The 15,007-nt window shown below is 57.8% G+C and overlaps 2 protein-coding genes across 6 annotated transcripts; both read right to left on the reverse strand.

Annotated features, from left to right (window-relative positions):
• Positions 1-1,189: 1,189 nt before the first annotated feature.
• On the reverse strand, positions 1,190-6,869 carry LOC111145249 (fibroblast growth factor 8). 4 transcript variants are annotated; one of them, XM_022500037.1, is made up of 6 exons: positions 6,838-6,869; positions 6,689-6,725; positions 6,055-6,150; positions 5,650-5,797; positions 2,342-2,448; positions 1,190-1,480 (listed from the first exon to the last, which is right to left on the reverse strand). In XM_022500037.1, the coding sequence occupies exons 1-6, from the start codon at positions 6,867-6,869 to the stop codon at positions 1,190-1,192; spliced, it is 711 nt and encodes a 236-aa protein (XP_022355745.1). The 4 variants fall into 4 exon arrangements, with proteins under 4 accessions (XP_022355745.1, XP_022355744.1, XP_022355747.1 ...); XM_022500036.1 differs by having other exon boundaries at positions 5,650-5,830; XM_022500039.1 differs by lacking the exon at positions 6,055-6,150.
• A 5,350-nt stretch (positions 6,870-12,219) lies between these two features.
• Positions 12,220-14,598, reverse strand: LOC111145086 (nucleophosmin/nucleoplasmin 3). 2 transcript variants are annotated; one of them, XM_022499717.1, is made up of 6 exons: positions 14,074-14,598; positions 13,679-13,764; positions 13,374-13,493; positions 13,149-13,242; positions 12,666-12,789; positions 12,220-12,572 (listed from the first exon to the last, which is right to left on the reverse strand). In XM_022499717.1, exons 1-5 carry the CDS (start codon positions 14,378-14,380, stop codon positions 12,674-12,676), a joined length of 723 nt encoding a protein of 240 aa, XP_022355425.1. In that variant the 5' UTR covers positions 14,381-14,598; the 3' UTR covers positions 12,220-12,572; positions 12,666-12,673. The 2 variants fall into 2 exon arrangements, with proteins under 2 accessions (XP_022355425.1, XP_022355423.1); XM_022499715.1 differs by having other exon boundaries at positions 12,220-12,374; positions 14,074-14,597.
• Positions 14,599-15,007: the final 409 nt, after the last annotated feature.

A 15,007-nucleotide genomic window follows, 5' to 3' on the forward strand; every position in this document is an offset into this window, starting at 1 on the left:
AAGCGTCTGGCTCAGCAGGGAGTCTGCTTCTCCCTCTGCCTGCTCTGCCACTCCCCCTGCTTGTGCTGTCTCTGACAAATAAATAAAATATTTTAAAAAATAAAAATAAAGATTCATTGAATCCATGAATGGAGCTCTGGTCCTAGGAGAACCCTCTTTTTTGCCCCAGAGGTGGCTAGGGGTTAGTGTTGGCAATGACTCCCGTTAGGAGCTATAAGGTCCTTGTCTGAGAGCTCCCAGGACCAGCTAAGAGCCTCTTCTTGCCCCTTTCCCTGCTTCTGTCCTATCAGGAGAGCCCCCAAGGCCAGGCACAGGTCCTAAGTCAGGCTGGAAGGAGGCTATGGGCAGAGCTGGGGTCAGAACTGGTTCTGGTCAGGACAGCCCCAGGGCAGCTGGGGAAGGGGGAGGGGCCCGATCCCCACAGGCCTTGCTCTCCAACACACATTTTTAATACTCAAGTTAAATAAATAAATTTCAGGGGCGCCTGGGTGGCTCAGTGGGTTAAAGCCTCTGCCTTCAGCTCAGGTCATGATCCCTGGGATCGAGTCCTGCATCAGGCTCTCTGCTCAGCGGGGAACCTGCTTCCTCCTCTCTCTCTCTCTGCTTGCCTCTCTGCCTACTTGTGATCCCTTTCTGTCAAATAAATTTTAAAAACCTTTAAAATAAGTAAATAAATAAATATTTCAGTCATTTAATAATAATACACATCCACCCCCCCACTGACACCCACCTTTAAAAAACCTGCTCTACGTCCCCACTCCCCACTCTTTCCCCACTGCCCCCACCTGAGGGGTGGGGTAAGCCTGGCCAGCTTACCCTGCAGGCGGGGCGGGGGGGTGTCTCAGGAGTACCTCTGCCGGCCTGGAAAAGCCCCCCTCCCACCCAGAAGGAACCCCCGCCAGAATCCCAGTCTAGGCCACTCCCAGCCTTCCCAAAAGCGAAGAAGACAGACACCACCGCCAAGTGGAATACAAAAATAGAGCCTCTCTTTTGTTTAAAAAACAAGACAAAACAAAACAACGACCAAAAAAAAAAAAAAAAAACCCAACAGCAAACAATTATGGACAGCTAGAACCCGTGGCTCCCCCAGCTCCTCCCCAGCCTTCAGCAGCGCAGACCTCGGCTCCCGGAGTTTCTCCGTGCGCCGCCGCGGCGAGCGGCTCGGCGCGGCGGGGAGGGCCGGCGGCGCCTACCGGGGCTCGGGGGCCCAAGTCCTCTGGCTGCCGCGCAGGCTGCGCGTGAAGGGCGGGTAGTTGAGGAACTCGAAGCGCAGACTCTGCTCCGTGGTGTGGTGGCCGCGGGGCAGCCGCTTCATGAAGTGCACCTCGCGCTGGTGCTGCCGCGTCTTGGAGCCCTTGCGGGGCCGGCCCTTGCGGGTGAAGGCCATGTACCAGCCTTCGTACTTGGCGTTCTGCAGGGCCGTGTAGTTGTTCTCCAGCACGATCTCGGTGAACACGCAGTCCTTGCCCTTGCCGTTGCTCTGCAGGTAGTGGGGCCAGACGCGCGGCGTTACCGGGCTCTGGCCGGAGACGCCCCCCCACCCCCACCCCAGCAGAGGCAGAGGGCAGGCGGCCCCAGACAGCAGGTGGGCACCCCAGCAGATGGCAGGGTGGGCACGAGTGACAGCCCCACCCCCGCCCGGGCACCCGCTCTCTAATCCCTCACAAGCCGCAGCCCACCCGGCAACTTCCTGTCCTCCCGGGCAGCAGTGACACATGGCTGTCTCCGGAGGGGCTGGGCCCCAACACAGAGGGCCAGAGAGGGGGCCCAGACCCTGCCTGCCCTGGCCTCCTGCCCACCAGTCTGGCCAAGCCGCTCGCACCCGTTTCCCCAGCTGCACCATCCCCCTGGGCCCCTCAAGACCCCCGGGGCCCCAGGACAGCCACTCCATGGGGGAGGGGAGGCCTGCGGGGAGAAGCAGAGCCCCGAGCCCCAGAAACCCAGGAAGCGGGGAGCTTGAGGCTGGAGAGGAGCCGTGACTAATGGGGCCATTTCAGAGCTCGGCCGAGGGGCTGGGCCTGCGGCTTACTGAACATTCCAAATGCTGGTACCATGTAATTGGACATAATAGCAAAGCAATTTGGCGATTTGTTAAAAAGATATATGGAATTTACCAACCCCCCCACCAGCCCCTTCCCTAGCCTTCCTTCTTCCTCCTTTGCCTTTATGGCTTCTCATCTCTCAAGCAGTTTCCTTCTCTCTCACCTCCCCCACCTTCCACCCAACCACTAGGTAACCCCAAGGTGGCCCTGGGTCTCTCTCCTTGGGACCCTACAGGAGCTCTGCCTGCCCAGCCCCCTCCCTAGGACCCAGCGACCCTCCGCTCCTTCTGGGGCCTCACCTTGGCAATGAGCTTCCCCTTTTTATTCATGCAGATGTAAAGACCAGTCTCAGCTCCTCGGACTCGAACCCGGCTCCCAAAGGTATCTGTCTCCACAATGAGCTTTGCTGTCAGGGAAGGTGGCGGGTGGTTATTGGAAGCGCCCTGACCCCACTGTACCACATTGTCACCCCAGCTGACCTTCAGACCTGTCACATCCCAGTAGCAACTGCTCTAAGAGCAGGTACCCAAGACATGGGCTCCAGCCCCAGCCCAGCTGCCACCATGCTAGGCGACATTGGGAAAGATCGACTCCCCTCCCCGGGCCTCAGGCCCCTCACGGATGTACACAGGGGGATGGACAAGAGCATGAAGCACAGACTGGGATCTCCCTCTGCCTGCTCTGCTGCTTCTGTGGAGGAATCTTAAAGCCATCAAACTGAACGGTCCCCTCTTTTAAAACCAGATAGTACTGACTTTTCAGGTCAAGGCTTCATGACTAGAGTTCTACTCTCATCAGAAGATCTCTGGGAATCCTTCAAACTCAGAGTAGTACACACACATGCCTCAAAGATCACCACAAACTTCTGGGGCGCAGCAGTGACATGAGCTCTGAGGCAAAACATAAAAGCACTATCTCCTGTTTCTGGCTCCTTAGGTTCTATCTCATGTCCTTGGCCAACCCCCCCCCAACCACCACCCCGTTCTGCTGAGATGACAGGGAGGCCGACCACTCTCCCTCCACACACAGCCTGCTACTTTCCCAGAACCTCAGACCCCAGCTGGGAGGCTTCTGCTCTTCTCCATGCTTCCCAGTCACCACTGTCCCCAGCCCCAGTGTCCAGAAATCAATGACTCAAATAGTCTTTTCTCTTTCAACCCCCATCACAGCTGGGCTTCTCACCCCAGTGACCAAACACTTGCTGTGGGTGAGGAGGGGAAAAAAATCAGACATGCTTGCCTCTCAGTCTGGAAAGCCATTGAGACAGGGAGCTGAATTCTGTGCCTTCTTCCCTGGTGCCCTCCCCTTAGACAGCCAACTTGCCACAGAAGTCCTGGTCCCTGTCTAGTCCCTGTGTAATTCCTCCCTTTGTGGCAGTCCTCAAGCGGGAATGAGGGCTGACTTAGCTGTTGGGGAGAAGCCAGGAGGGGCTGAGTCTTCTGTCCTCTCTACTGCTTTTCCCTCCTTGAGAAAGCAGTTCTGGGATTCCCAGAGCTGTCTCCCAGCCTGCACTAACAAGGCAGCACCTTCTTTGTCACTAAAACTAACGAGGAGGATGGGCACCAAGGTCAGCAAGGCAGCCCTCGTTGCCCGCCTGATACTACCCCCACCTCTTCACATAGGACAGAGCTGGGACCCAATGGCCAACTCTCTAGTCTGGCTTCAAGTCAGCCAGGGAAATGCAGCTGTCACGTCCCCTCCCACCCACCTCCTCTTGGACCCGGCCACGCTGCTCATCCCTCTCCTGCTCTGCCTTCCAGAGGCCCGAAGGGACACTGGCTGGAGAAGGGGCCCGAGGATCCCACTCGGAGGATTCTGGCCAAATGGGGCAGACAAGGATGGCACAATCCCTCTATTCCTTCCTGGGACCCATAAGGAAGCAACTGGGACCTCTCTGCTCTTCTCCCCCAGACTCATATTGTCCCAGCTGCACACCCTAAGCCTCTGCTCTCAGGCCCTCCGGCTCCCACTCCTGCCTGGCAGGCAGGAATCGGCGAACCTGGAAGGCTTCTTACACTTGTAAGGACAGAAGTGGGCATCAGACTTCTGAGGTCTGAAGATGAGCTTCTCCATGGCCAGCTTAGCCTCTTCTTCCCTCCCTAGAACCCAAGGGTGCTGGACCATTTGCTCCAGTGGAGCAAACCCAGGAGGAACTAAGCATTCGTTCCCTTTCCTTGGAAGCTGAGAAGGGCAGCAAGCAGCCAGTTTGGAGGGACAAAGGGACGGCAGGCTGGCCCTGCCAGCCCAGCGGGGGAGCTCGGCCACCGGGCAGGCCGCCCCCCCCCCACCACGGAGAGACCCCACTCCCCTTCCTGGATGGAGCTGGGGAGCTGGGGCCGCAGTTTACGGCGGCGGCTTTCCCGACCAGCCTTTTGGAAAGCTTAACATTTTCAAACCTATTCTTCCACCCCAGTGACAGATTTATCCCGGGAAAATTATGTTTCCTTCTCCAGCTTTGAAGGGAAGTCAGCTACGTCGATGCAGAAAAAATGCAGTGAGACATACTCGATCCCCCAAACTGGCTCGAGAAGAGGAGAAAGTATTCAGGAAATGTTAAAAAAGGTGAAAGTAAGAAGAGTTTTAATCGCTCTGCCAGACGCGGGGGTCTCTCCAGAGATTCATAGAGAACAATCTTGAACCTCTTTTTTAACATTTACAGACTTGCAACTCCTTTCAAACTCCACATCTGAAAAGGGCTCGTTCTTTTTCTGTTTTATATCATTCTTCATTTTTCTTCTTAGCTCTTAAAATGCCTCACCTTTTTATTACATTTTAATAGAGTCTTCCCCTCTCCTTTCATGCTTGTTTAACTTGGTCATTATTTAAAGGTTTTTAAACTCACAATAATCGCTCTCTAAAAACAACACCAGCCGTCCAGAGGGCTTGCTTTTCTCTTGGTACATCCAGGACTCTGGAAATTGGCCTTGTTTCAAGGCAGGAATATTGAATGTTTTAGAAATCAATCAGTCCTCAGCCTCTCTGCCCCGCAGTAGCTCCCCGGACTCACCGCCCCACGGGGAGTCAGGAGCCTGGCTCTGACCACTACCTGGGTTCCCAGGTCAGTGGGGTGGAGAGAGGGCCCCTTCCCAAGCCTAGTGCCTATGTGCAATTGGCCCTTCTGGTCAAAATATGTAAAGGTTCATGGCCCCCCCGTCCAAGCTGGAAGGGCTGGGGGGATTTTTCTCCCGTCTCTTTCCCAACTCTCCTTTTGTGGACCCTGGCGACATATCCTCTTTCAAGAGCTTCCCTTAAACCTGGGGCCCCTCCCGCAGAACCCTCTGTCTCCACCTGCAGCTGGGGAGGGGTGTGTGAATGGGGGAGGTAGAAAAGGAGATGCCTGGATTCATTCATCTGCTGGGTAGAGAAGGGGCACCTGTGGGCCAAGTACTCCCCAAGGTCCCTTCCCTAACCCTCTTTTCTCCAGCTGACCCCAAAGATGCTTTTTTTTTTTTTTGCCTTAACTCCTTCCCTTCTGAGCTGGGGAGCCCGGAGAGGCCTCTGGCCAGCACGGATGGGGCTGGCAGGTCCGGTCACAGCAGGCCAGCCAGGGGGAAGGAGGGCGTGTTCTACAAGCTACCTTCACCCTGCCCCGTGCAGCTCGCCTTACCAAAGGGGTCCCCGTCTTCTGCCATGGCGTTGATGCGCTTGTTGGCCAGGACCTGCACGTGCTTCCCGCTGGTGCGGCTGTAGAGCTGGTAGGTCCGGATGAGACGGCGGCTGAGCTGATCCGTCACCAGGCTCTGCTCCCTCACATGCTGTGTAAAATTAGGTGAGGACTGAACAGTTACCTTTAGGAAATTGAAAAATACACAACACGCCATTATAATGCTACTCTGCCCAGGGGCCTGAGAGGCCCCCATCACCTTGCACACGCCTCCACTGCCCCAAGCAGCCTACAAGGGCTGGGGGGGGGTCCCCCCCACAACAAGCCAGTTCGGGCCCCAGCACCCAACCCAGGAAAGTGGAGCAGACCCAGCCTAGCAAGGATGAGCTTGGACCGATCTGGACCTACCTGTTGGGAAACACCCTGGGACTCCCGGCCAGCTCCCATCAGGGAAGCAAGTTCTCTGCCCAGAGCCGCAGCCCCTCGCCCCCTCCCCACGCCTTCCTAGAAAAGCAGGGCGCTTCTAAGTAGGGAGGCTGCGCTGCCCAACCGCTGACATTTATAAAGACAAATTTACAGAGCAAATGTTGAGAGCGCAGAGAGCCTAGGCACCTGATCTTTCGGCCAGACCCGCCACAAGTCTCCCCAGAGAGCCACGGAGAGAGTCCCCGCGGCAGTCCCCGGGACTTGTGACAACGAACGCTCCCTGGCCCCAGCTCCCCACCCCTTCCTCGGCAGCCAGGTGTGGCTGCCCGTAGAGTTCCCCATCCACCCCAGCCCGGCTAGGAGGTGTGAGAGACAGCGCTGGAGCCCGAAACCTTGGGTTCGAGCCTCGCCGCACACTAGCTGTGTGACCTTAGGCAGGGCGCTCCCTCTCTGTTCCCCGGCTCCCTCCTAGGGCAGGTTCGGGGCTGGATTTCTAAGGTTCCTCCCAGCCCTGCCGCGCTGGCCGCAGGGTCGGTCCTTGGGCCCCTGCCCGACCTTGCCAACCCGCAGCCCCCGCCGGCCCGCCCGGGCCCCGCCGCCGCGCAATGCGCCTTACCTGGGCTTGGAGGCAGAGAACCAGCAAGTGCAACAGCCTGTGGGAGACAAAAGCGGGCGGGAGAGAGAGGGCGCGGGGTGAGCCGAGAGGGCGCGGCGGCGCGGCGGCGCGGGGCCGGCGGGGACGCGGGGGGCGGCGGCCGTACTCACAGGCAGCTCAGCGCCGAGCGGGGGCTGCCCATGGCGCGCGGCCCGGGGAGCACCGAGAACCCCGGCGGGATCACGCCGGCCCGCGGGCGGCCGCGAGGGACGAGCCGAGGGTGGCGGCGGCCGAGGAAGGCTGGAGCGCGGGAGGCGGGCGGCGGTCCGGACGCGGCTCCGCGGGTCCCGTGGAATGTCGAGCTCGCCGCGCCGCGCCGTGCTGAGTGGCTCTGCGCCGCTGCCGGAGCCGGTGGCCGCTGGCTGCTCAGGAGCCGGAGCAGGCGGGAGGGTAACGGGCCGGCAGGGTGGGTGGGTAGGTGGGAAGGGAGGGGGAGGGGTGGGGGCGGGGGGCGCCGCACCGGGAGCGAGGGGGGGGAGCGCGGGGCGGGCGGCCGGAGCCCGCAGCCCCCGGCTGGGAGCTGGGGCCCGGACGCAACCCGGGGCGGGGGCGGGGCGGGCCGGGGCGGGGCGGCCGGCGGGTCTGGGATTGGGGGTCTGGGCTAGGGGAGGGGTCTGGAGACCGCGGGAGGGGCCGGGGGCGGCCGGTGGGGGCGCCTCCCCCATCCCCCGGCTGACCCCCTCGCGCGCTCTAGGGGTCTGGACCCGCGGGGATGGGGGGGCTCTTCGGGCTTGGTCTTCCTGGACAGCGAGTGCGCCGGGGTCCAAAGGTGCCAGGTCTCCACCTCGGGGCCGGGTCCGCTTTTGCCTCAGGCGAGGCGGCGTGTCTCTGAGCTGCCTACTGTGTGCTTCGGCCCCGCGTGTCCCCTGGAAGTGGCCGCCGACGCGGGAGTGAATGGCTGTGCGCTCCGCAGTGCGTGCGTCTGCGAAGGGGACCCGACCCCCACCCCCACCTTTCTGACGAGTAACCCTTCCGGCGGGCGTCTCCAGTCTCACCGGTCTCCAAGAAGACCCAGAGAGCGAGAAATGTCCCCTCCCCCATTATCACCGTCACTGCTGCGTGCGTCCCGCAGATACTGACCTGAAGCTTGAGAGGAACCATGAGCCACCTATGTCGGAGAGTCTGGAGGTCCCTTGGTAGGACCCACAGTCGCTGCCGCCCTCCCAAAGCAGCAGGCGGAGGGGGCAAAAAGAACTACTGTCAGCTGCTTCTCCTGGAGAAGAGACTTAGTTGCAGGCCGCCTAGCCTTTCCCTCTCACAGTCTCATTATTTGTGCACTGAGGCATTTACACACCTACTGGACTAGACGTGCACTGGTGCTTTGTGTCAAGCATGGGGAGGTCGCCAAGGAAGTAGTGTCTAAGCCTCTCCCAGACCCTCAGTGCGTTCCCCCAGGGGCTCCCGGAAACCCTGAGCCATGGTGCTTCTTTGGGAGGGGCTTGGGTGGTTGACCCTTCATGAGGAGCAGGTAGAGCTCCTGATGCCCTACCCAGCTGCTTCCTCTGCCCATGACCTCCCCTGTCCCACTGGCACTCCATGTCCTTGAGGGTTGGACTGGAGGGGTTGGAGTGGTCCTGGGAAGCCATTAGGCCAGGGGCAGTAGGCAGGTCCTTGTCCAACAGTACAATCAAGTTCTATTACCTCCCCTTCCTCTGTGCCCCACTTGTCCCCATGCCCCACCTTTCTCCACTCCCGGCCATAAAGCTAACACTGAGCGGTGCATAGATGGGAAAACAGAGTCAGAGGACTTGTCTCAAGACCTCATCCCTCCTCAAAGGAGGAGACTCCCTGAGCCTACCTGTTCCTTCCTCCAGGAGTCTGTTCACTCTTCTGGCAAACACAGATCTCCAGGCAAGGACCATGTCTTTTAGATCAGAAGTTGTAGCTCATGGCACCAAGCTGGGCTGGGTTGTTCTGCAGCTGGCACTTGATGAATGAATCATGAAGAAACTGGCTGAGCATTTAGACCTCAGCCCATGAGTGGCTTCCCCAGGAAGACATGCCTTCAGATAATAATTATAAGCACTACTATTTATTTAGCACTTATATTTGCTAAAGGCTGAATTTGCACTGTCTCCTTTCAACCCCACTAAGCGGTGAGCCCATTAGAAGGGAGACAGGTGAGGTGCGCTCCAGTGCCCACAGCCCAAACCAGCCCGTTTTCTTACCGTCCTCTGTCTTAGAGGCCTACAGCCCACTCCCTGGGGCTCTACGCTCTTCACTGTACTGCTTCCAACAGGCAGAATGCTCACCATCTTAAACACATGTCTGCACATAGTAGGCCCCTGAAAATGTTTGTGTGCATCAGTGAATGAGTGAGTGGATAGACAGAGAGCAGAGGGTGGGAAGGGCCTTCTCCCCACCAGGGACTCAGCCCTCTGGAAACTGTCTGATGAGAACAGCATTGGGCAGGACCCAGGCTGGAGTCAGGGCAGTCTTAGAGTGCATAGTCTTGGAGCCACAACTAGAGTCACTCTGGGCACCAGCCCTTCCCTGGAGTGGGGATGGAGGCCAGAGAGTATCTGACTCAAAAATGTCCAGCCCTGGTTCTGGAGCTCCAAGAAGGTTCTGAAATCCCTACGCTGAACTTCAATGGTCTTAACCCACTCTGTGCCCTTCACCAGAAGAGACGGGCATCCTGGGACCTAAAAGCAAGAGGTCAAGGTTTTAGTACTACACTTTAACCTCTATCAAGGGGCCTTTCTATATAGGGCAGAATTCCTTTACGTTTGGAGAACTTCTCCCAAAATGAACTCTCATCAGTATGGGAGATTGTTCTCATCTCCCCAGAAGGCTATGTTTTGGGGTTGGGGTTTGGAGTGGGGGAGGAGATGGGGACATCCTCACAAAGGGCGCTGGGTCCTGCTTGGCCTGCCCCCTGAGTGACAGATGCAAATACGCCGTCGGGGCCCCAGCAGGCCACTCTCTCCCTCCCTCCCTTGCTCGCTTCCCGGCCAGCTCGCTTCTTCCTTTATCTTATCAAAGCCCCGTAATTACAATTGCTATTTTGTTTCCTCGAATCTGCAATCAGAGCTCCCCGGCCCTGATGAGGGAGCGCCTGTCAACCTGATCGCTGAGTGACAGCCTGGCCACCTTTCCCGGCCGCCCCCACACTCCGCAAACACAAACACACACACACACACACACACACACACACACACACACACACACACCCTCGCCTCCTGAAAACACAAACACACACTCCTCGCCAACACAAACAGCCCCTCTCCGCAAACACGCCCTCGCCGGGACCCAAACACACACCTTCAGCCTTTTTCCAAACGCATCCCTCGGCCCGGCCCACCCCGGGCCCCTCAAATCCACACCAGCCTGCGCGGGGCCGCCGGGACTGCCGCTCCTCAGCTGCGCGCCTCCTGCGCCCGGCGTTCAAAGCGCCGCGGACTCTCCACCGACTGTTCAAATGCAAATCGCCAAGACGACGTTAAGCACTTCGGGCCCCTGCCTAGGAGACGTCTTCCCTCGCCCCGCAAATACAGGCCTGCTCATCCTCCAGCGCTCTGCAAACCTCGGCGTGCGCCGTCATCCCTCAGTGCTCGGGGCCAAAGTGAATCGGCAGCGCTCCTACTGTGCGCTGAGCCGACAGAAGGAGCAACGAGGAGAGGCGGGGCGGAGAGGGAGAAAAAGCAATTTCCCGCTCTGTCTGCCCGGCGCCCTTTCGGGCCGGGAAAGCCCTGGAAGAAGCGGAAAATGTGGATTGGGCCCCCACTGCGGGCAGGACGGCGCTCGGCGCCTGCCTGGGTCCCGGGGAGAACCACCCAGGAAACAGGGCTTACAGGGAGCGCTCAGCCGCTTCGAAGGGGTAAATAGCCGAGCTGGGCCACGCACAGGGGTTAGACGGCTGGGTTGGGAAGGCTTCCCCCAGAGATGACTTTTTGCTGCACTCAGCCAGTCTCCCGCGCCCCCAACCAAGCACGTGCCGAGGACTCTGGAGGTTATAGGTGAGAGGAAGAAGAGAAGGGCTCTTACAAGAGCTCTTCTAGTGAATGAATGAATGAATGAATGAATGAATGAATCAACAATCAATCAATCAAAGAACGAATGCAGTCAGCCTCAGTGACTTAGTCCTTGCTTAGTCCTTGCCTAAACTTCGGCACTCCAGGCCACTCGCGGGCGAAACGCCCCCCTCGGGGGGGGGGGGGGGCGCGGCTTGGGGGGTCGCTCGGCCACTGGCAGTTTCAACCTCGCCCACCAGAGGGCGCCAGCTGCAATTCTCCCCTCTCTCGGGACCCCTGCCACAGGAAAGTGAATAGTCTTGAGCCTGGTTGGCCCACCACGCTGGCTCCGCATGGAAGCAGTTCAGGAAACCCCTCCTGGAGAGGAGAAAGGGGCCTGCGACCCCGGATCACTGCAACACAGAGGGAAATCACCTTCCTTTATCCTCATCTTGAGAGAAAAGGAAGGTTAGAACTCCTCACCACCAGGAGGGGGGAGCCTACTCCAGGGAAGTGTGAAGTGGGAATGCCTTTCCGTGTTGTGGGACGCTCTCCAAAGTTTACCTTACCTGCCTCAATACCGGTCCCTTCTTACCTAAGGACCTCTCCCACTTGTTCACCCATTTGCCCAGCAGCCAGTGTGGGAGGGAGTGGGCCTGGCCCCAACACCCCACACCCCACCAGGCACTGTACTCTGTCCATCCTCAGCATGTCTGGCCCCAGGCTGTCTCAGGAGTTAACCTTTTGTTTGTTTGTTTGTTTGTACGGGGGACACTGAAATACGCCCCCCCCCATCAACACAGCTGCTGAACTGCTGACCCCAGAGCTGGTCACATACACACTAATGCTCACACCAGGTAGTTTCCTTTCTCTTCCTCGCATAGCAGCAGTCTAACCTCAGAACACCTGATTACAGGCACCAGAGACCCCCAGATCAGGTGATGTGCTGGGGGTCAGGAACCCTTTAGGCCAGGAGGCTGAATCCCAGGGGCCTCTCTCTGGACCCATATGCCAGGCCACCCGGATTCTGGTTTCCCTGTCACCCAATCTGGCCAGCCCCCTCCATCTGGCCCCCGGAATCAGGTTTCTAAGGGCCCAGACCGGCTCAGAGACAGCCTGTAAGACTGGAAGGAGGAGCCAACAGTGGCCTCTGCCCTATCCCTCACAGGCCCTCTCAGGGCCTGAGCCCCTTCGTGGAGCTAGGGATGCACATTCCTCCGACTGCTTAAGTCCCCTTATCTGCCCCCTTGCCCATCAGCCTGAGTGCTGACAGAGGCCCAGGCCCCTTGTTTGGATGCTGATAACCTCCTGGGATAGCCCTCCCCCACCTGTAGGGACTGGGAATGGGGTTGGTGTTGGGAGGTCCTCTTTTAGCAAGGCAGTTGGGACCCAGGCCTGGCCCCGGGGTCCTAGGGATAGCAGGATCCCATATTTCCTCACCCTCCCCAGGCCCAGGGCCACCCTCAATGCTGCCACAGTGCCACCTGGTGGTCCCTAGGGGAATGCCACACCGGCAGGTAAAGAAGCCACACAAATGAGTTGCAAAAAAACTCCACATCACTTTATTTGAACCTTTATCCAAAAATGTAAAAAGTATTAAAAATGTGTAGTCCTGAGCTTCAGATGCTGATCTCCAATCCCACAGGCAAGGGGGAAGAGAGGGTGAGGACAGAAGTTCAGAGTTCCTCCCAATCCTGGAGAAAAGAGAAACTCAAGTAGGGCCTAAAGATTAGAAAACACCAGGGCTCTATGAGGGATAGGACCACCCTCTCTCCTAGCACCAGCCCAAGACCCCACCTCTCCACCCTCTTCAATGGAGAAGCCACATTTAAATTTCTTAAAACTTGTACAGGAAAATGGTGCATGGCACATGGGGCAGGCAGCTAGCCAACCTGAGGAGAGCCAACAAGGTGTAAGCATCTACGCCTTCACCTGATTGTCCTACCCCATCTCGGTCCTTGCTTAGCACCCTTCTCCCAACTCACCAAGAAGGCTAAGGCCTACCCCCCTGCTTCTTGGCAGGCAGGATGGAGCACAACTCAGCTTCTTCCTCCTCACTACCTTCTTCCTCACTCTCTTCTTCCTCAGAAACGTCATTGCTTATAGTAACTGGTGGAAACATAAGCAGTAAAGGAAGAGGAGGTTAAAGCCAGACCCTTTTCATACCACATATCATTTATTCATGCCCTGTGATGCTAGACTTGCAGGGACCCTGACCTCTTAGAGCTTATGATTTAGGTGGGAAGAACCTCAGATACTAAGATGACAGAAAGCCAAAGGAGACCACATTAATGGGCGTGAAGTTGGGACAGGTTTCATGCAGGAGGTAGGCTTGAGTAGGACAGAAAGTGGAGGGTATAGCCTGTATGGGAGCTGCACTGGGTGATAAGGCTGGGATGGGGCAGGACTGTGGAGCAGTGGGGGAGACCTAATGGGAATTCACCAGAGGCAAAGTAGAGGACACTCACCAATCTGGTGCCTCCCAGTGATCCGCACAGGGCCAGAACCTGATTTCAGGCGGAAGGTTACAGGTGGCTGAAGCTGGAAGTCATCCAAACTCAGCTGGAAGAAGACAAGGATGAAGGCCTGGCCTGCTCCATCTTGTGATGAGTCAGTTCTCCAGTCCTCAATTCCTCACCCTCACCCCCACCCCTATCCCCCACTTCACCACCCGGCCTGGCAGGGAAACTCACCATGGGTTGGCAGGACAACTTCAGATTGGCCACGGGGACTGCAATCTCTTGGTGGTCATGATTCCTGGCCACGACTTCTACCACATTACACTCATCTTTGGCCCCCTCGGTGAGGCAGAGCTGGGAAGAGTACACAGGGCCTCTGGGTCTCCTCAAACAAGGGCTGGCACCACAAGTGGAGGCCTCTACCCTAAAACTGGCCCCGCCCCAGTGGTCCCTGGATCACCTAACCAGGAAAGCGCCCATGTAGGGGCCAGGCAGAGAAAGTGACTCCCAGCTATTCACAACCATTCCCCGCCCCTCACCATGGTCAAAGCCAGCACATGCTCCGCATCGTCCTCTTCCTCTACCTTGAAGGTGAAAGAGCGGGTGTGGCCGGAGAGCTCACAGCCTGGAAGAGGTAACAGCGCGAGTGTGTCTGAGTGTGCGTGGGGGGGCGTTCCACCAAACCTCTGTCACGTGTAGTAGCCATGGTCAGACCGGCCATTTACGCTCCCACTTCTCGAGAACACCTGGGACGCTCGGCCCAGGGCCCACCCCTGCACGTTTGGAGCAGGGGGTCGCACCGCCCCCTTCAGCTTGCGCTGCCGCGTGCTGGGCCCCCTTCGTTCCCACCCACGTCGTGTATCCATTTGCATTCCTGTTCAGCCCTGCCCCTGACCGCCCCAGGACCACCTCCATCCCCTCCTTTCTTCAATACCGAAAAAAAAACTGTCCATGGTGACCGGAGCCGGGACCCGCAGACCGCCGATACCCCCGGCCCGGGCTCGGCTCTCCTGACTCAGGAACGCTAAAGCGGCGGCGGTGCCGGCGGCCATGCTGCAAGGGCCGTCTGGGAACTCCGCCCCCGACACGTACAAAGCGGGGGACTCGCCGCTGGTTCCGGCCCCGCCTATTAAAGGAACCGCGGGAGTTTGAGAGAGGGACCGAGGCGCAACCTGTCCAGGGTAGCCCGCCCGGCCTGTGGTCAAACTGTCGTTTGGTCCTACAGGGACAGGGAGGCACATCACAGAAGCATGGCTTTCTTTTTTTTAAATGTGAACACCCTTGTTTATTTCCGTGACCACGGCTCTCAGTGTGGCTCCTGCCTCCATTTTCTTCCTCTCACCCTCTGCTGTCTCTACTCCCCCAATCCAGGGTAAGCTTTCATTAAAGGGAGAATAGATAAAGTGGAAACCCTTCCCAACTCTCCTTGTCAATGCGAATTTCAGGGTAGGGTTGTTTTTTAAGATTTTTTAAAAATTTGACATTGATAGAGACAGCGAGAGAGGGAACACAAGCAGGGGGAGTAGAGAGGGAGAAGCACGCTTCCCGATGAGCGGGGTGCTCCATGCGAGTCCATGCAAGGTTCGATCCAGGTGACCTGAACCCAAGGCAGCGCTTTTCTTATAAAAGCAAAAGAATTATGCTTATTTGCCTTTGCTCCAAGAAAGCCCTTCGAGGATTCTTACTTTTCAACTCCGGGTGTTTTCTATTAGAACCAAGGAACCACTCGGTCCTCTTCCTTGTATGCTTCCTGCTCTAAGGACCTTAAGTTTACTGTCCAGAAGGCCTACCTTTATGGAGCTTCAGATGCTGCTTGGATGCTGGCGCTTGTTAGCAAAGCATGTCATTTCGGATTTGGGGATGCTCAT

The sequence above is a fragment of the Enhydra lutris genome, unplaced genomic scaffold, assembly GCF_002288905.1.
Source record: "Enhydra lutris kenyoni isolate GAN:26980312 unplaced genomic scaffold, ASM228890v2 scaffoldscaffold12, whole genome shotgun sequence".
Taxonomy (NCBI): Eukaryota; Metazoa; Chordata; class Mammalia; order Carnivora; family Mustelidae; genus Enhydra; species Enhydra lutris.